We start from the raw sequence: 20718 nt of genomic DNA, 5'->3' as shown, positions 1-20718 counted from the left end.
TTTAAACTAATCATTAAGGACAGTAATACATTTTTAAACAACATCTATTCTTGTCAAATCATCTGTGCATTTTTGGAGCCTGACAAAAATATCTAAACATGAAAGCTCGTGAAAGAAAAGAGACGGAGTGACTGTGTGTTTACTGTTGGATAATAGACTTAAATGATGTCATGTGAAAACTTGAGGAATTTGAGTCATGGCTATAATTTGATAATGCTGTTTGCCTCGTAATCTGATTCTTAAAGGCTTTGAAAGTCTCAAAAGGTCAATTTAAACTTAATTCTGAGAAGGTTACGAAGAAAGGGGCTCTGGTAGCCAAAATAAATAAAGATGCGCCGAAGTTTGGTAAAGGAGGGATGGGTGTCTTTAACTCTCACTTAAGTCTGATTGTTTTGTAGCAAAACATCTTTAGGTTATCACTGCTTTTAAGTTGAACGAGTGGAAATTTCATACAAACATAAACTTCGCACCCTTTAATGAATAAATAAATAATCAAGATAAATTCAATCTTGAAGAAATGTGTTTAATTTGAATTTGATGGTTTGCAACACATCGTTCTGGAAATGTCCACCAGCTGGGCTTTCACAAAGGTGCCCATCACCAGGCAGGGGAGAGGAGACCCTTTGGCCCGAGAGCAAAGCTTCTGCAGCACATCTGCAATGACGCATCTTCCAGATGTCTGTCGCAGACCAATTGGTGTTTGGGGTGAGAGAAAGTATAAGCAGGGGGGGTGTCGATGATCCTTCAGACTCATATTTGAACTCCAATGTGTGTCTGAGGTCATGGTCCACTGCTTCCCATTTCTCATTAAACATAGTGTTAATGTGTGCAGTTTTCCAGGTTCAGAGTGAAACTGAACTTATGAGGTGCAAACACTGCTGCACCCGGCATTCAAACGCCTGAGCCCGAAGCCGTGTTATAAATTAAACTGCTAGTTTCTTATGGAAGTGATGAGTGTTTGGCTTAGCGCTGACTCACAACCTAAACTCATAAACAGAGCTTACTCCCTTGTGTTTGCCCTCGCCTGCCATTTTAAGACCCTTTCACCATCCATCTTTATCAGTCCCGCTGCCCCTTTCAGCAGAGCTACCAGCTCCTTCACCACCATGAGCCCTGCGATGGTTTTATCACCCCAACTGACAAATTGTGGGATATGATCCGTATCTCTCTGCAATTAGTTCCAGGCCGTCTCAGTGGGAAGGGATCCGGCCAAGTCTACCTTCAGTACGTGCTCCGCTGACGCAGTGTGTGCTGCCACTTTCCATCTGATAACCCCTCAGTTCTAACGGGAGCAGGCAGCAGAGCCATTCAGTGAGCTATTAGAGAAAGGGCATCACTTGTGTCCCTCAGCAAAGTGGACCTGGTGGGGTGTAGCTGAGGGGAGGGGGTGCAGGCAATAGGCTGTGGGCCGCTGTAAATCAGCGTTCACAGATGAAGCAAATTACAATCTCCTCTATTTAGACTGAAGTTTTCTAAAAGAGTGACTCCTGAGTCGCGGCTGAGGCTCCTCATCTCAGCATGCTGCCTCCGGCTTGCTTTACTGAATCTGTCACATAGATCCTCTTTTATTGCCAATAAACATTCTGCATGTAGCTATTAGTGGAATCTAATAAGGTATAAGCATGGCTTTTTACGAAGCGTGCAAATCAATTTGGTAAAAGTTTCTCTCTTTATCTGTGGCCTGTTGATGCAATGGAATGAGCACTGAGAGAGGAGCTATATGGAGATTTTGTGCTGGTCTTCATAGCTTTATGTGACGGACCAGTACAGGCAAATTCATGCTGATGCTTTCAAACCAGTTTTCAACACAGCTAGTTGAAATATAATCCCATTGGGAGGTATCAGGAGGTACTACACAGTTTCCTGATTGTTATAATATCAGTCAAGTACCAGCGGCAAGAGAGAACATCACAATGGAGCTGAGTGGTGACAACCAAACCCAACAGGCAACTGTATTCCCGCCAGTATGGGTTTATGTTTCATAAAGGAATAAATAGGATTTGTGTAGATTGTAGGGGAGAAATTGTTGCAATGCATCAGTGTGAATGTTCTAACAGTTTCTTATTATTAGAATTTAAATGACTTTGGTACAGTGCTTCTGTACTCCTGATACTTATCAAGCTAATCCCACTCTCCTCTCAAATTCACACTCCTAGCTACTTTAATTAGCATAGTGCCAGTCTGGAAGGCAAGCAGGGAGGGAATCAGAGAGAGAGAGGGGAAAGAAGAGGGGAAGGAGGGAGGACGGGGGGTGTATTGCGTGGTATGAGACAGAAGAGGATTTGTATGTTGAGGCTGGTTGCATCACCCCTCGGTGTTGTTGTGGATATGAAGTCAGCAGCACATTTTGTTTTGTCATTATCTCGGCTCTTGGTATTCATCTACCGAATGTTGCAAATTGGCTCCTGAAAGGCGTCACACATTCAGTGACAAAATAATTCATGGAGGATTGTCTGAACGGGAAATTCTGAAATATGAGTGATCCTATTTAAGAGAAACAACAGAGATAGATTTGTACTGCAGTGCAGGGTAGTGTCACACATCCACAATGTTTGCGAGTGCGTATTATCACAGATAAGCGATAACAAAATGCAAAATTCCACTTGATCGGCTAAAGATTAAATGCAATGAAGCGATGCAAGCCACCGAAATGAAGACTAAAACTGTGAATGTGTGTTATCCGATTGCAGGTTTGAGGTTTGCAAATAGACCCTCTTCCAGAACTAAAACAACCTTCACCCTCCTCCAAATATGTCTTTCACAAAGTCTTCTTCTATTGTTTCCCAAGCAGGGCTAAGACTGACTTCTGTAAGATGGGTTACTGCTCTTCCATCCTCTCTTCCTCCCAAAACCTTCCCCAAAAGAGATGCAGTGCCGACTCATCCAAGTGCACTGCATGCAGAGAAACCTTTTAGTCCGTGAAAAGAAAACAGAAGTGAGCCACATGAATTCACACTTGTAGGTAGGGAGACATGGAGGAGCGCTGCAGCTCTCTGTACTGCAGAGAATTAAACCGGATTGGGGAGAGCAGAGGAGAATCTGTGGTCCAAGGTGACTTTGTGATCAGGTTCCAGAGCGCAGGCTCAAATCCTCAGCTTCAGGCTGTGTGTTAGTCTATGTGAGAGCCGATGTGTGTATGTTATGTATGCATGTGTGTGATAGCGTACGGGCAATTGTGTGCATGTGCATCGCCACTGTTTATCCCAGTGTGTGCCGGGAGACAGCCAATCGTCCACTCAGTCAGCAGCCTCTGCCCATATATTAAAGTGGAGGCACACACTCTGCTTTTGTGCTAACTAAACTAACTCAACAAAGCCGCAGACTGTTTGGTAATTTATGTAGTTAACGTTGAACTGAGGCTCTTAAAAGACCAACAAATAATTGTTTAAAGTCTACTAATTTGCAAAGTAAATTACATTTTAAATGAAAGGATATATCTAGCATTGAAGTGATGCATCTGCAAATTAATCCACATAAGAACTGGAAACATTATTAGTAAACTGAAATGCATCAGTGAGGAAAGGAAAGTGTTAAAAGAAGAGGACTTCAATGTTTAAGTGTTTTGTGTCATGCCATGATGGAACACCTCCTTCCTAAGCTTGGATGACAACGGGGGAAGGAAGTTAAAGTGAACATAAAAGAGGGGCGGGGTGAGTGGATGAGGTCGGAGGTGAAGTGGCACTGCGGGGTGGGGTGAAGGGGAGTGTGTGGAAGAAAGGGGTGTACCCGTGCCCCCCTCCCCCAGGCAGGCAGCTGTTTGTCTGGCGTAGTAAGAGCTTAGTTCAGACCTTGGATCACGCTCCACTACATCCCAATAGCAGAAATTTCACTGGAGCCACTCTCCACATTTGTTTTGGAATCGCTGATTGAAGGATTCAAACGGGGTCTTTAGAAGTAATCAGGCTTGCAATAAAGATTTCCTGTTGGTTTTCCAGTTGCGTTGTTTGAGGTTTGCCCCAGAGAGTCATCGCCTGTTGCATCCCATTTCTTTTCTTGGTCAAGACTAAACCAATCTTTAGCACAAAAAACCCACCTGGTCTTTGCAGAGGTTTCGACAGTGTGGGAAAAGAACCACATTCAAATTAAGATCTCCATTGGGCTGAGATCCCTTGTAGGCCTATAAGAGTTTATATGTATGTTTGTGTGTACAAAAAGAGGCAGTCCCCGAGAAGCAGTGAGTATGTCGCTGTGTAAGTCCCCTTGAAAGTGTCCCTCTATAAGACCTGTTTAAAAGGGACGCCCCCTCTTTGTGTCCACTGTTCTCCGTGGCGTATGGAGGGGCTTTTGTCCCCCTCTTTCATGTGCTCTCACAATAGCTTGGGCCGTTTGAAACACAACAGTAGATGAACTGCGCTGACAGTGTATTAAACTCTGATGAATTGCCTGTGCGAGGCATAGATCAATGTCCTTCAACCCTTAGCACACAGTGAAGCCCGGGCCTTGTCTTGGTTAAATGGAACAGGTTGCTAGCTCTTTTCAAAAGGGCCTGATTATATTCATGTTTTGTTGAAGCAGAAGCCTTTTTAAAATGTGTAAATCTTTGTGGTTCAAAAGCGTCCTATTTTGTTCCCCTTTTCATTCAGGGGATTTTGACATTGTGTGTGTCTGCGCTTTGGTCCTGCTCATTTTGTGAACATTTAGCTATTTGCAGCCTTGGAACTCTCTGTCTTGACTCTAAAGTTAAATACATTTTCTTACTCTTTAAACTGACATTAAAGCTTTAAAAACAACCACACTGAAACAGCACGGCAGCAGATGGGCTGTCTCTGGAGAAGTGATGGTCTCTCTTCAAGCATCCAATAGCTTCAAAAACATGCTTGAGGTGTGTCATATGGAGGGTAGTGGCCTACAGTACCTCTGACCTTTAAATGACTTCTCCCCTCTGAAGTGGGCTTAGGGCAGCCTGTTTACACAGATCACAGCTTCAGCCACTTAAGAACAACAGGGACAGACCACTGAGCCTCTATGGACGCTCCCACAGGGACTCGCTCCACCAACACCAGCAACGGCACTCATACTAACTGGAAGATTAATCACAGGTGTCAGGAACTAGCAGACGCTACTGAGTGTCTACTGCAGTTAAATTATCACAGCACAAATACAGTATAAGTAAATGAAGAATAAAACAAAAACAACTACAAACCTGCACAAGCTCAACTGTCAAAGCTAAAGTAGTTGAAAAAAAGGTTTGAAGTGTGCTTTGATTTTAAGTTGTGTGTGTGTGTTTCTCTTCTCAGGTTTGGTTTAGCAACAGGCGAGCTCGGTGGCGCAAACAGGCCGGGGCCAACCAGCTAGCGGCTTTTAACCACCTGCTTCCTGGAGGATTCCCCCCCACAGGGATGCCAAATTTACCCACATACCAGCTACAAGAGTCCGGCTACCCCGGGACCACGCTATCACAGGGTAAGACTAACGGATAATATTTCCATCTGAAAACATACTGTACTTTTGAGTTAAATCTAATTTAAGTAAATATTACATTAGTCCTATTTATTTGTGGTATGCCATCTTTCTTTCATGTTAATACAATTATAGATTATATATGAAACATGTGCAGCATATAAGAACCATGCAGCAAGTAGTTATGTTTACAACTCCATCTTTGTCACAGTGGAACGGAAACTAACCATCACTTATTTTACTGTCCATAACAAGGTCAGGTCACTTCTCTCATTTGCCATATTTTTTTATGCAAAGAGACAAAAAACATAGAGGCATGTGCCACTAACATCTTTTCTATGGTTATTAATTTGCAAAAAGCACAGTTAATGTATGACTTATGACTTTGAGGCTGCCGTTTTAGGATTCAACTCAGAATTTTAAGTGTGTGTTTCCCTCAATTCTCTCTTACATGTTTATGTTTCTCTTGGTGTCAGATGGTACTTTGCACAGACCCCAGCCCCTGCCTCCATCTTCCATGCACCAGGGAGGCCTGGGTGCCGACAGCAGCTCTGCTTATGGTCTCTCGTCCAATCGCCACAGCTTCTCCAGCTACTCCGATACTTTCATGAGCCCTTCAGCCTCCAGCAACCACATGAACTCTGTGGGCAACGGGCTCTCCCCACAGGTCAGTCCAACAAGTTTTACCTCCATATATAAAAAGTTACCTCATGTTCACCATTATCAGCCCATAACTCCCTCACTCCTCCTCTCACTGTTCAGAATATGTAATTGTATTTGACTGAAATTCAAATTCAGAAACAGCATGTTCAGGAAAATAACTGCCAGTGTGGGCTTTTATGTTCGCCTTCCAAAGCCCTGGATTTATTTCAGCTACTCTAAATTGCTACATTTGTAAAACAATTGGATTAACATCAACAAATTAAAATTCATCTTGATAGTACCGCAAGTACTCAAGCTGCTCCAAACAGCGGTTTCGACTTTCCTGGGACGTCTAAATCCTCGCGCAGCGCACTGAGAACACATGCAGATGAAATAATTAGCTAAAGCTTATAAATGTAGACCCATAATCTTCTTCACGTAATTGTCTGCAGCTGGAAGACTCTCTGCTATGTAGAGATTTTCTCCATCACTTTACTGCATGATTTCCAGGCAGCTCTATGCACAGATTGACAGAGGCTTCCTCTACGTGTGAGGTTTTCTAGTAGGTTTATCCTGCTGGCCACTTCACGTGCTCCTGTGCACTCCTGTCAAGATAAAACAGAACATTACCCAGGCTACTTAGGTTTCTAGGTTTCCTAATTGCAGTTTAAATCCCTCAAATATGTACACTACCCATTCTCCTCTGTGCCATCTTAACGTGTGTGCGTGCACATTTGTCTGCCGGCTCTTGTGAAAAGCGTAGGATTTCACATGTTAACCTCTTTGGACACCTCCATTAATGAGCGTTTAAATGTGACTATGGTAAGGGTTGAGCTTTAAGTAGCTCAGAATGAGAAATGATTTGTATTGATGCAAATCGTGTGTACGGAGTGAATTATGCACAATTACCCATCAATACCGGCCAGTCTTGCCCACCCTCACCAACACGATGTGGTTAACAGGCAGAAAATAAGATTGAAATGGTGTGTAAAGAGTTGAAAATGAATTTCAATGCTGCATTTGTCCGCAATTACCCCGTCGTTCACACATGTTTTATTGGGAGTGTTTTTTTTTTTTCTTCAAATATTTCTCAAAGCAGATTGGAAACATTCTTGGTATAACCCTCTTTCTTCAGAGAAGAAAGAATTAAGGATTTTGTGACAAAAAAGAGATTTTCTCTCCTGCTGGAGCGACGGAGGATAACATGGAGGCTCACAGCGTGTTTGATTGTTAATCGTGGCACAGGGGCTTTAACTGCTAATGCTCTCACTGCAAACCTGCAGAAAAACACCAGGAACATGGAGCCCATTTTTTTTTTTCATTAATGGCTCTCTCTAATACTGGCATGGGTCACACTGTCGCTTTCTCTCCCTCTCTTCACAGGCATTCAAGAATGTGTTGGGATATTAAACATTTCCTGTCCTAGTGAGGATTAGGACAGGAGCCTTTGGGCAACTGTACAGCATGGATTTTCACTTTTCAATTATTCTATCAAGAGGGTTCAATTAAAATAAAAATAAACATGAAACATTTGTTTTTTAATTAAGTATTTTTTTCAGAACAGAAATTGTGGATTACTTCTATATTTTTTTCAGAGGGGGCATGACATGTACATGTTTTTGGTGTGTCACCCCATGTTTTCACTGCACAGAATTGAAACGCATTGAATGCATGCAGAATGCCGTGTGGCATTCCTATCAGTCTCTCAGCATGGAGATGAATGTTCCCACTGACAGCAGAATCAGAGTTCACTCTGTGGGGCAGCGTCCTGCTGGGCTGGGCAGCTCCCACCTCTCTCTCTCTTTCTCTCTCTCTCTCTTTCTATCTTTCTCTCTTTCTCTCTTTCTCTCTCTCTCTCTCTCTCTCTCTCTCTCTCTCTCTCTTCACAAACATACAGATATACACAGAAAACCTGCAACACCAACTCACACAATAAATACTCAGTATACATTTTCCATGTCAGACCTTATTCAAATATTTTCAAATGACCACATTTCAATCAAATAGCAAATCTGTTTCACCATTGGAAAACTTAAAGTTTATTTTCCCATGATTTACAGCAAGTCTTTCCCTTTTTTCCCTTCCCTGTAATGGAAAAAGAGCAACACAAAGAGACTCTATCGAGATGGAAATGAGAATTTGATATTGTAAGTTACAGAGAGCATCTGTTTGCAGGAGATATGCTTGTGCATCGGTATGTGCAAGCTATTTCTTCAAGTGTCTGGCATCGATGGCCTAGCAGTTGTTGTAAAGATTGACAAAAATTCTCTGATTCCCAGTAAATGGGCTGCAGCGGCGAGGTGCCAAGTCTGTAATGGAATCCTGCAGCGTTCAGCAGTCCCAACAGGGGCTCGCGTCCATCCCAATCCCATAACCTATCCCGACAGCACACATTTTCCCATTACAGGCGGTGGAAAAGCCATCCGCACTCAAACTGGTTGCTGTCATTGTGGGATGTACAACGTGTTTTGCTGGTTGAAGAAGGCAGTGTATTTATTAGGGGTGATGAGAGTGAAGCTGGGCAAGGCTGGGCAAAAACACCAGAAGTGTGTTTTGTTGTTGGTCTTGTTTCATTTAGCGGCACAGCAGGTGTGGAAAGAAGGAAAGGCAAGGGCACAGAGGACAGGCATTCCAGTTTTTCTTTTATCCATCTTTACCTGAAGATTCAAGCTCATGCATGCTTTTTCATTGGGATATTTTTCATGTTAAAGCATTTGCAAAATCCCTTTGTCTTGGCCTTATAACTGGCTATCATGATGCTATACATTTGAATTTTGCATACACAAGTAAAGCATCCCTTCTATAACTGAAGAGGGCACGCTTTGACAGCCAACACAAAGTCGTAAGAATATTGAATATTTTTTTACAAACCCTGGTAATATCGTACTCTAAAGAGCCTTTAGATACTTTTCAAATGATTCTTTGAAGTAGTTTTCATGGGCATTGCATTTGTGGGGAGACATTTTGGCTGAATTCCTCATTATTGCATGACAGGGACACCTGCTGGGAGAGGAAAGAAAACAACTGCACTGACTGGAGACCCTGCAAAAGGATCTCAGTGGCAGAGCTTGGGTTTCACTCCTCGGAGAAATTTCCAGAAATAAACAAAACAAAAAGCATTTATATTGCAGAGTTGGAGATGCACTGTTGATGGTGTTCACGGGTTATTCAAAATGATAGGGAGACTTGATATAGAGTGGGAAGTCAAAGGTGTGACTGATAGAGATTTTATTTCTGTTTTGATGAAGGAAGTTTGCAAAGTTTTGTGAGGAACATTTTTTCTGTTTTGCAGTTTTATGAAAGTGTTGTGTGTTTTGGAATGACAAGGATGTGTATGTGTGTATCTGAGGAGGGCCTTTGGGCTGTGTGAGTGGGCCGGGCCTTAACACACACACACACACACACACACACACACACACACACACACACACACACACACACACACACACACACACACACACACACACACACACACACACACACACACACACACACACACACACACACACACACACGTACACAGGATCAGAGGCAGAGCGGCTCTCACCCCTGCCTCCCTTTGATCTGTGTCCCCAGGCCTGCATGCCCGCGCGGCGCTGCACCGTACCACGCACGCTGACACCATGCTCACCAGCGACTCCCCACAACTGTCTGAGAGAGATAAGCCAGGGGAGACTCCAAACTGTGCTGCTGCTCTTCCATTAGCTAGCGCAGACGCTTCTTTTAAAAACGGGATGAATTATTTTTAAGAAGCAAGCTCTGTCGTTGCCAAAAAAAAAAATGGAGAGGGGAAAATATACGGAACAATCTGGAGCTCTGGCTTCCTTCCGCCTCCCTCCCTGACTTCTAACAAGACATTCTGCACCTGAATACCAATGAGAGGGGGAGATTCATGTAGTCCCCCACATTATTAAAACTTGGGCATTAAGCCTCTCACCGGGCACTGTGTCAGCTGGCAGGCTCCTCTGACAACAAATCAAAGGGGATGAGCACATAGCCTGCATTCATAGCTCAGCCACTCGCAGAGCAAGAGGGGGAATACATACTGGTTAATTAGAACTCCCATTAAAACAAATACTGTTTCAATTTGGCAAGTATAAAAAAAGATGTAAGAGGCTTTCAGAAAAAGAGACCTGCTGTTGGCAACTGCCAAGAAAATCCAGGGACTGTAAATCATATCCACTGGCTATACTGTTTCTGCACAGATTATTAGTGTTTGCTGTTGTTTTGCACACATGTGCCTCTGCACACACCGTGCTCGTCGTCATGTTGCATTGGAACATCGTCATCTGTGTCTTAATGGGTCTTGGTTTGTTTCCGTAGCTTGCAATATATCTGCATGGACTGTAGCTTTATGAAGTATGACATAACTGCTACTATTCTTTCTCATTACAATCGCAGAGCTTTATGGCACTTTCTCTTGAAGGCATCATGGTTCTAGCTGCAGCTTTACATGTAGGCCTCGTTTGGTAGCACTCTGTATACCTGAGCCATTTGTTGCTCACTCCATCTCTCCCGAGCACCCATAAGTGAAGCCATCTTCTTTTCCATTCCAAAATATTTTTGGTTGGAGCTTTATGCATTCATAATCTATTTTCACCTACCAACCTTCCTTCCCTCCATTTGGCTTTTTGTCATCCCATGATGCCTTGCCAATAGTGCTTTGCTCTCGCTCCCTCTCTCTCCCCACCTTCCTCTCTTGCTCCAACTCTCTCCCCTGGAGAGGCAGCTCTTCTCCCTACGCCCAGATGAAAGGCTATGGCGGACAATAAAAATGCTATTTAAATGCAAGGGTGTTTGTATGCGGCTGAGAGATATTTCCTGCTGAAAGTGTGCTGCTGCATCCTGATAAATAGCAAATATAAGGGAATGTGATTTACTTTTATCTTGCAGAGGCAGCCAATATGAATTTCAGTAAATCCTAGAAGATGAGGATTTAAGGAGGAAAATGACTGAGACTGATTCACATGCTGTGTGTCCCACGCAGTTGAAATGCCTATAAGGTGGAGAGTGGTACTGCCTTTATTAAAGTATAGGCGCAGACATCGATCCTATCTAAAATACCTATTATGCACAGACATGCACTGTGTCACGTGCTTATCGGTGAAGATGTCCAGCCTCATACATATACAATTTGAAGGTGACATGTATCGTATTACAATAATAATGAAAATAATAATATTAATAATAAAATGCAGTCGCTGGACAGGTGAAGTGTGTGTGCGGGGCGAACGCTGGGTGACCTATCTCCGGGGTCAAGGCTCAGGGTGCAGGGGGTTATGGGATGGCTGGGGAAGGAGGAGGAGGTTTGCTGTGAACCTGTCCTGCTAGCCGGAGGTCTCGGGTTGTTGTCCAGCTGCATGTGGTTCCTCTTAGTTCCAGATGCCACTCTGACAGGTGCATAGCTGTGATTAATACTCTCTCAGACTTTCTCTCTCTCACACGTTTTCTCATCTTTCCTTCCCTCTGTCTTTCTTCTTGTCCCTCATTGGCTTCTTAGTCCCTGACTTCACTGAGGACTTTGTTGTTATTGTGCCTGACCCCTTTGCACAGTTGATCACAGTTTGCTTAGTCTTTAACATTAAAATAAAAGCATGCTCAAAATGTGAGTATCTATTGCCAGCATGCTTCATTGCACATGTCTTTTTCTCTCCCCTCTTTTCTTTCTCCTGACAATACGCTGAGAATATGGGAGGCGTTTGGGTCCTCAGCTGGTTGTCTCATGCAGCGGCTCGCCCCTCTCAGTCTCCAGCTGAGAGCTATTTCACTATTTATTTACATGTAATTATGGCTATGAGGTGCAGATATTAACACTGTCAAGAACAATTTGACCTGACATTTTTCACTAGACCTGGCCCCTGCTGTTTTTAGCAAACAACCCCTCCTGCTTCCCTCCTCCCTACCCTCTTTTTCTCCTACACTCCCTCGATCTGCCTCGCTTTCCTTTTGGATCTGCTCCCTCACACTTGCACACACACACAATACACACACACACACACACACACACACACACACACACACACACACACACACACACACACACACACACACACACACACACACACACACACACACACACACACACACACACACACACACACACACACACACACAGGCCCTGCCTCGCTGAAACCACTCTCCTGGAATCAGAAAATCTGCCGTTTAATTTAGAAGAAGCAATGGTGCAAGGTGCGGAGATTTGAAGTCTGTATGTGTGTGTGAGCGTGTGTGTGTGTGTGTGTGTGTGTGTGTGTGTGTGTGTGTGTGTGTGCATATGTGTGTGTGCGTGTGTGTGTGTGTGTGTGTGTGTGTGTGTGTGTGTGTGTGTGTGTGTGTGTGTGTGTGTGTGTGTGTGTGTGTGTGTGTGTGTGTGTGTGTGTGTGTGTGTGTGCGCAGGCCTTGAAGGGGCCTCTCTTGTTCCCAGTGGCTGAATCCATCCCATAGTTACTCAAGCATATCACTAGCAGAGAATAGAGGATTGCTCCCCACACGTTCTCCAATTGCAGTCCAATAGACGGCATATTAACCTCTGGTTAGCACGGGGCCAAGTTTATAGCTTATACTGTGGGATGTTTAGGAGGGGGGGGGGGGGGGGCGAGCCTTCCTACGGCTTGAACAGCTGTGCTTTCTTGAACACTTAAACTAGCATGAACTTAAGTGGGCTGCAGAGGATTTAGCCTAATGGATATTTGCAAAGACAGAAAGAGGAGTTATGGGCTCAAATAAATATTAATTTTTCCACTTGTTTTAGTTTTCTTTGTATGCATGAACAGCTTCTAAGGGAGAAGAGACGCAGCCAGGCACAGAAAGGCTAACATGTTGTGAGGAGTGACAGCTTGTTCCAGTGCCCACTAATCGTCCTCATCTGTGCCTGACTTGTCAGTGCCCAGATTCTGTCAGTGCCAATCAGCCAATTAATTGAACACAATTAGCACCCCACCCCAGCACCCCACCCCACCCCAACCCCCCCCCCCCCACATACACACCATATTCTTCAAAGGCCCATTTCTCTTCCTTCGCACCAACCCCCTCCCTATTCTACCTCTCATTCTGCTTCTGTCTCTCCATCCTATGGTGCTGGTGGAAGACACTTTTCAGTTTTTATTAATGTGCCGCAGCCAATTAACGCAGTGGCACGCAGGCCAGAGCCCGTCATCTGCTGCCTGCCACCATCCCGGCTGTCTGCTGCGGCCCACGCCACCCCTTGCGCCACCTCCACCGTGACCAAAACGCTTTAATTCAATTTATGCAATCACTGTTATTTTTAAATAGTCATTTTGTCTGCTCAGATGAGGGGCCTTACTGCCCGCTGGGCCAGCCCTCTCATGTGAGGGATGGGGGAAGGGTGGGACGTTGTGGTAGCAGGAGTCGGCTGACTTGGGGTGGAGGGCTCCCTGATATTTTAATTTGTTGTTTGCTCCTTCAGTTTGGGTCCGTTTAAGGTCGTTTAAGATCAGATGTATGATTCATATATTTTTTATCAGGATTTGACAGCAATTATAATGTTATTTAGCTATCAAAGAAAATATCTATTGATATATGTTTATATTTCTTATAAATTATATTTATATACATTTTGTCGTATTATTATTTGTATTATTACTTTTATTGTTATTTTATTATTATTTTTGATTTGTATTAGTTTATACTTTATATAATTTTTTTTCCTGTATAATATTTTGGCTGTTCTCAATGTCAGAGACTGGATCAGCGTGACTCCTGGGTCACAGAATAAACATTATATTCCCTTCCTGTAATCACACCCTCAGGACTGGCCTTCAAATATTGATCTGAAATTCAGTGTCATCACTGTGGATCTTTAATCACTCTCTGCTGAAGCGAGTATCAGCCCGGCAGATCTGCTAAGGTGCAAGATGCCATTCTGCACCGCTCAGATAACTTACAGACATGTGGAGTGCTCATTTTTCCCTGTCTGCCCCGGTGACCTCTGCCTAACTTAAAGGTACATCTTGGGGGCATTTGATTTGGGCAGAACAGGGTGCTATCGGTGACAGAGGAACTAATCCAGTCTTGTGCAGATTAAGAGTATTTGTGGAGTGGGGTGTGTTGGCGCTGGCGCTGGGAATGGAACAGAGGGGCTCCTATCAGCTCTCCAGGCAGGCTAGCCCTCAGGCCAGCGCAGTCCTACAGGAGTCTTTGTACTTCCCAAAGCCTCCACTCTCCTCTCACTCACTCTGTATCACTTCTCTTCCCTCCTTGCCCCCTCGCCCTCTTTCTATAGGCTGTCATATATTCCCTGCTCCATTTCCGCCCTTTACATTTATGAATTTGTGTTGTTTTGCTCCAATGTGAGAGTTCTTTTAGGGGCTTTAATGATAAAAAAATCTGTCGTAAAATCATTTTTCCTAGCCACAGAACTTGAGGCAAATTACGTTTGTTCTGCTAATTATAAAATCATAAATGCCATACTTTTAAACAATAACTTAATTGTCTAAAGTGAAAAAACACAAATAACTTACATAAGAGTGTTGCTAACTTTTACCCCTTTGCTTTGTTTATATATGTTTTGTATCGCTCTTAGCTCTGTCTCTGTTACATTGTTTTATTCCGGAGAGAAATCCAACAAAGAACATCTCGTCGAACATTCACGCAGACAAAAAAAATGTAATTTGGCTGTTGAAGAAATTAGGGAGGTATGAAAGGGCCTCTTTTTGTGTTTCAAGTGGACTATTTATTTATCTGAAAGGATGCACATTGTATCAATTTCCACTCCCCCATTCACTTCGCCACAGGCCGGAGGGCTCAGAAGTTGAGAGAATTAATTACTTTTTTATTATTATTTATAAAGTAATCTATCTGTTGAGAGGGAGCAGAAAAAAAGAGAAGGCGAGAGGAGGGGGTGAGAGAGGCAGGGAACGCCCTGGAGCATTGTCCTTTAAACTAGGTCCTGGCTCACATTATCTCCCAAACCAGCACTCACACAACGTCGAACAACAAACGAACTCTGGGCTGCTGAGGACGCTGTATGCAAGGAAAGAGAGGGAGGTGGGGGAGAGGGGAGGGAGGGAAGGAGGGAAGGAGGGAAGGAGGGAAGGAGGGAAGGAGGGAGTAAGTCTGGCTAATCTGGCTGTTTTTTTCTCTTTAAAACTTATTTAAACTCCAGTCTTGTTTAATGCACATGTGTGTGTCCGATCGGTATAATTTAACTTGAGTGACGTCTTGGTGCAGCAGATCCAATTCAGTGAAACTTAAACTTCAAAATATTGCATTGATAATAACGTTGTCAATCCAAAAACTACATTACATGAATGCCTATAAAGCTGTGTTCATGTTGAAATCTAATATAAATAATTGTATTCTTATGAGAGTAAATTCCCTGGCTAAGAGTATGCCAGCAGCTTCACTTTTTTCTTTTTTTAGAGACTATAATATCCATAAAGTTTTGTTTTACAAAGCAACAGAAACAGATGAAGGTATCCGGTGGCAGAGCTCATGTGACTAAGTATCATTCAACCCCTGAATGTAAAGTGAGATAACTTTATAAGGACATCAAAGTAGCAAAGCCATGCAATTAAACTGGACGCTGGCATAAAAGATGTGGATGGAAAAAGACAACTATGCTAAAGGGCTGAAGTAACTCCTTTTAATAATGGAGTGAAAACAAAACCTATACCTGATGTGACGCTATTGAGAAACTGACCTCTTATTATGAGCTTATATCCTCCCCTCAAGCAAAACACAAATCATTAAGACTGTACGGGAACGAGGTCCTAACAGAGGACAACACTTAGACTTTAGATTGCCCGACCCATCCTTATTCTCTAAAATAGCAAAACTGCCACAATGTCAATGATAAGAAGTAATTTTCTTTTGAAGAACTTTTATGAGCATGAATAATATTCAAGGCATTTGTTGGCTATTCTATTTAATAAGGAAGCGATGTAATCAAGCTTTAATTAACCAATGACTAAAATTGACTCATGCCCTGCAGCTGTCTCTCAGGACACTTAATAAGCCCCCCCCCCCCCCCCCCCCGCCCATCACAAACCATCAGGACACATACTCCTCTCATCCTCAGAGTGTGCAGCTCTGCTCCATATGGGAGGAAGCATCACATGTGTCCAGCATGAAGAGGGCCATGAATCTCCCTCTTATGGATACATGTCACATGCTTTGTCCGCAGATGTGGAGGAGATGGGGGGTGGGGGTTTCCATACTGATAGAATTAACATGTGGAAATGACTAACCAGCCTTTATGTTTCTGATGTGCTTCGAGTGCTTCATATTTCCTGGGAGGCTTTTTCTGAAGATATGATTAATTTGCAGAATATGGTTAATTTTCCCTCTGTGGGATATTCCTGGCTTAGTGCATCATTTGTGGACTATGTGGCTTGCACAGCCTCCATGTTTGCAGCCTATGTGTGTGCACGCATGAGTCCGATCATGTGTGCATTCATGCAAACATATGTCTGCGAGTGTATCACCCCTGTGTAACCACCTCCATGATGGGCTAATTGGTTTAGCAGCAGAGGGGCCAAAGGCCAATGCAGCATAGCAAAACTCAACATGAACCTGATGTTGAAGGGAAGGCTTCCCTGCTATAGGAGGGAAGCATGTGTGGGACAATTCTCTTTTTACCACCAGCTCTCACACACACACACACACACACACACACACACACACACACACACACACACACACACACACACACACACACACACACACACACACACACACACACACACACACACACACACACACACACACACACACACACACTCTACTTTCCTTTTTCACTTAAAGAAACTCGCAGCATAAGAAAACAAAATTCTCCACAGTGTTCTGGGCCGCTGTGCTTCAGACTAGGGTAGCACTCGAGGTAATCTCTTCCATTTAAAAAATGTTTGAGACCTTCTTCTGACGAATGTCACATGCTATTACATTAATCTAGAATATTGAATTGGAAGCTTTTATACGCTATGAATAATACACACACTGTGATGTTCAGCAAGCCTCAACCTGCAGTTTCAGCGTGCCCCTCAGTACGGTTTGTGCAGCCTACTTTGTGTGGGGATCTGAGGGGATCATTTACCAGTTCCAACTCCATTACTATTCATGAGATGGGTAGGCTAGGGGCGAGGGATTAGGGACTCCCTTGGTGCTTGTTGTGCTGCAGGCTCGGGCTCGGGCCTCAGGCTCCAGGACAGGGGCCGTCTGGAACGGATGGTGGGTCTATTATCACCCTGGGACCCTTCTGTCCCACAGCAGAACACTAACTGGCAGCGCCAGCTAATGGGAACAGTCTCTCTTGTTCCCTTTCTCCTTTTTTAACCTCATCACTCTCCTTGTATCCTTCCCCCTGCTTTTTAAAAGAAAAAAAAAAAGATGGCGAAGTTTTCCCTCTCCCTATTTCAAAGTTGAAAATGGGATATTTCTATTGCCATCTTTACCGTGAAGTACTAGGATGGCACTACATCTGCAGGAAAAAAAGTGCTTTCCCTCAACTCTGTCAATGCTTTGATCCTCAATTTTCCAAATGTCTAACATCCTCCGTTTCCCCTCCCCCCCCCCCCTCCAGGTGATGAGTATCCTGAGTAACCCCAGCGCTGTATCCTCCCAGTCCCAGCACGACTTTTCCATTTCCCCCCTGCACGGCAGCCTGGAAAGCTCCAACCCCATCTCTGGCAGCTGCAGCCAGCGCTCCGACAGCATCAAGGACAGCCTGGCCTCCTCCCAGTCATACTGCCCCCCCCACCTACAGCGCCACCAGCTACAGCGTGGACCCCGTCACTGCAGGCTACCAGTACAGCCAGTACGGCCAGAGTAAGTACACCCCTCTTCAACATTTATATACTCTGTGTTTGGGCTTTAGCTTTAGTTGATTGTTTGTCCAAATGAGTCATTCCTCTATATCATCCTCTATGAAGAGAAGCCCAACTCCCAGGCCAGAGAGCCTACTGACCTTTGCACCCTTGTTGGTGAGGCAGACACGTGCTCTTGATAAAGACCCCCACCCACCCCCCCCAACCCCTCCTCCACCACCACCATCCTCCTAGAGAGTTGCCTTAGTCACACCCCACTCCACTTGGATGGGAAAGAGGAAAGGGCCACTTCAAAGAACGGCACACCCTCAGGGGCCACAGTGTCCTCTTGCCCACCTCTCTCCCTCTCTTCTCCATCACACACACACACACACACACACACACACACACACACACACACACACACACACACACACACACACACACACACACACACACACACACACACACACACACACACACACACACACACACACACACACACCCTCAGGGCAGGAAAGAGTTTGCTTTATTAGATTAGCATAATTGACTGATGCTGTCACAGCCATTCATAAGAGCTAAAATGAAGCACACTTCCCCAACAAGCCAGCCGGCGATCCGACATTTGTTTGTATTTATATGCAGCTTCTAGTCGTGAAGTGCTGCATTGTTCATCTTTTTTGATGTTGTTTGTGTTGCGGTGCGTGAATGCATGTGAGTGTGTGCCAGTCCGTCACGTTGTGTGTGTGTGTGCGCCCCAGTGTTTTGTCAGCCAGCATAGACTGATGGCAGTGCGGATGTGAGCTGATGTGAGGGTAATTAAGATGGTGATTGAGCACAGTAGATGGGTAATGAATGGAGGAGAGAGGAGAGAGCTGCTGTCTGAGGATGAAAATGAGCGGCCATGTGGAGTGTGGAGGGCATGAAATCAGAGATGCCAAGAGTAATGAAGACTGGCACACAGAACACACACGGGGACCCGTCTGAGTGACAGCATGGAGACTTTACCAGGATGCACATGCTCTGTGCCAGCAGCGTGCCAACCTCAGACAAGGGACATGGGAGGGGGTTTTATCTTTCTCTCTCTCTCTGTGAATTGTTTTTCGTTTGACTCACTCCCTTCTGCCACAACTTATTTCAGCCTTAATCAGAGGAATGAAATGAGAGTGAAAGGCCTTTATGTCAGGATTCTACCACCTGTCTGACGTGTGATTTTCCTTTCTTTTTGTTTCTGTGCAGCTGCTGTGGACTACCTGGCCAAGAACGTGAGCTTGTCCACCCAGAGGAGGATGAAACTTGGAGACCACTCGGCCGTGCTCGGACTGCTGCAGGTGGAGACAGGACAGGCCTACTAAACCCTCCCTGGGAGGCAACCTGCGCCACTCTCCTCCGCCCTCTGCCACCCTCCTCCATGCTACATCCAGTCTGGACTCCAGCTCGCCTCTTTGCTGCTCGCTCCGCAGCCTGGCCATGACATCAGAGCACAGACAAATTTACGCTTGCGGGTGTGACAATGCACTCCGGGGAATGGAAGTACACTTTTCACACCATTGTCAACCACCAGGCGGCTCTGAACCCTCTCTTCTAAATATTTGGGCATCTCTGCCTGCTCCTTGTACTCCTCCCCCAGCCCCATACTCTGTTTTGATTTGGTCCCATACAGGACCCCTGAACACCCGAGGATGGTCGGGTTCCTGTTTGTCAGGGCTGCAGTCCAGCACACATTAAGAGCCATCAACAACATGTACTTTGCCCTTGCTGTTCATAGTAGTTAACAAAGCCAATATCATTTGAACGATTCCTTTTTGATATTGTTAAGATTATTGTTGCTGTTATATGATTATGGTTAATGTGATTTATGTTGTTCTTTGATTCCATTCGTATCTCTTTTCTCTGTTAGATGTCGGTGTGTAAAACACAGTGTGGATGACTGAGATGATTTGGGAGTAAGTGTCTGTGGCGTGTGCATGTTTTGTGTGCCGGCACAGTCACACAAAGAGAAGATGATTGTTTTCCAAGCTGCAGTTCCTCTGCCTGCTCCCTGAGCTCTAATGTTCATGAGCGATTTGACCTTCCCTCTTTCATATTCATCTTGACATTCCTAAAGAACTTGGCCACTCTGTGGGAAGTCTGGCTGGATGGATTCTGCAGGGAATTAAAGCAGCATTTTGGCGGCCAATAGCTTTCCCCTTCTAACCTCCATCCCATCCTTAGCTGCAGTCCATGGGGAGGGGGGGCATTGTTTGCAAAAACAGGATTGGGGAAATTAATGTATTTTGTTTAGAAATATGGACCTTGCCAAGGAGGGCTAACTCAATTCCCCCCCCCCCCCCCTTCTCTCCTCCTTCCAAATCCCATCTGCCGGGGAACCCTGTGTGACTTTAACAGTGTAAAGCAGATTAAATCACACAGAAATAATGTCAAAGCTAATTCACAGTGACCCTCCAAATGACTAGCGAGTATTTCTGTGTTTACAGCGTAATTAGCTAATTTTGTAAATGCACCTTCGGCTGGTTTCCGCTCTCAGACTAAACAAGCATTCCTTCTCAACATTCCACCGGAACGTTCCACGAACAAACTGCCGACATTCCAACGCTTTCTGTTGTGAGATTAAAAAGTGCACACGCTGTGCCATTCACATGCACTCTGGAAAAATCATCTAATTAAGTCAGTAACGAAAGGGCACAGGTAACCGCAATGTTTGGCCCTCCTCTCTGGTTTGGACCAGAGCCCCCCTCTAATCTTACTCATTGAAATGTAAAAAAGAAAACAATTAAAGAATAGTGGATATGAGACATTTGTGAAGCACTCATAGTTGACTTTTGACACTATCCAAGACCAGCTGTTCCCTTTTGAGATGTGTGTGATATTTTCTCTGGCATCAGTGTGATGATGATGTGTTGTCCACCTTATC

At 44.4% G+C, this 20718-nt stretch overlaps 1 protein-coding gene across 1 annotated transcript in view; it reads left to right on the top strand.

Moving 5' to 3' along the window:
- pax7a (paired box 7a) overlaps positions 1-19248 on the top strand; it is a 41300-nt gene extending 22052 nt beyond the window's left edge. Inside the window, 5 exon segments of the mRNA XM_034083926.2 lie at positions 5238-5403; positions 5877-6067; positions 17582-17749; positions 17751-17826; positions 19044-19248. Of these exon segments, the coding sequence (XP_033939817.1) occupies positions 5238-5403; positions 5877-6067; positions 17582-17749; positions 17751-17826; positions 19044-19159 (717 nt within the window). The 3' untranslated portion in view covers positions 19160-19248.
- Positions 19249-20718: the final 1470 nt, after the last annotated feature.

The sequence above is a fragment of the Pseudochaenichthys georgianus genome, chromosome 5 (assembly GCF_902827115.2).
Source record: "Pseudochaenichthys georgianus chromosome 5, fPseGeo1.2, whole genome shotgun sequence".
In the NCBI taxonomy this organism is placed as follows: Eukaryota; Metazoa; Chordata; class Actinopteri; order Perciformes; family Channichthyidae; genus Pseudochaenichthys; species Pseudochaenichthys georgianus.
Note: the sequence above shows the minus strand (reverse complement) of the source record. Positions and strands in the feature narration are given on the sequence as shown.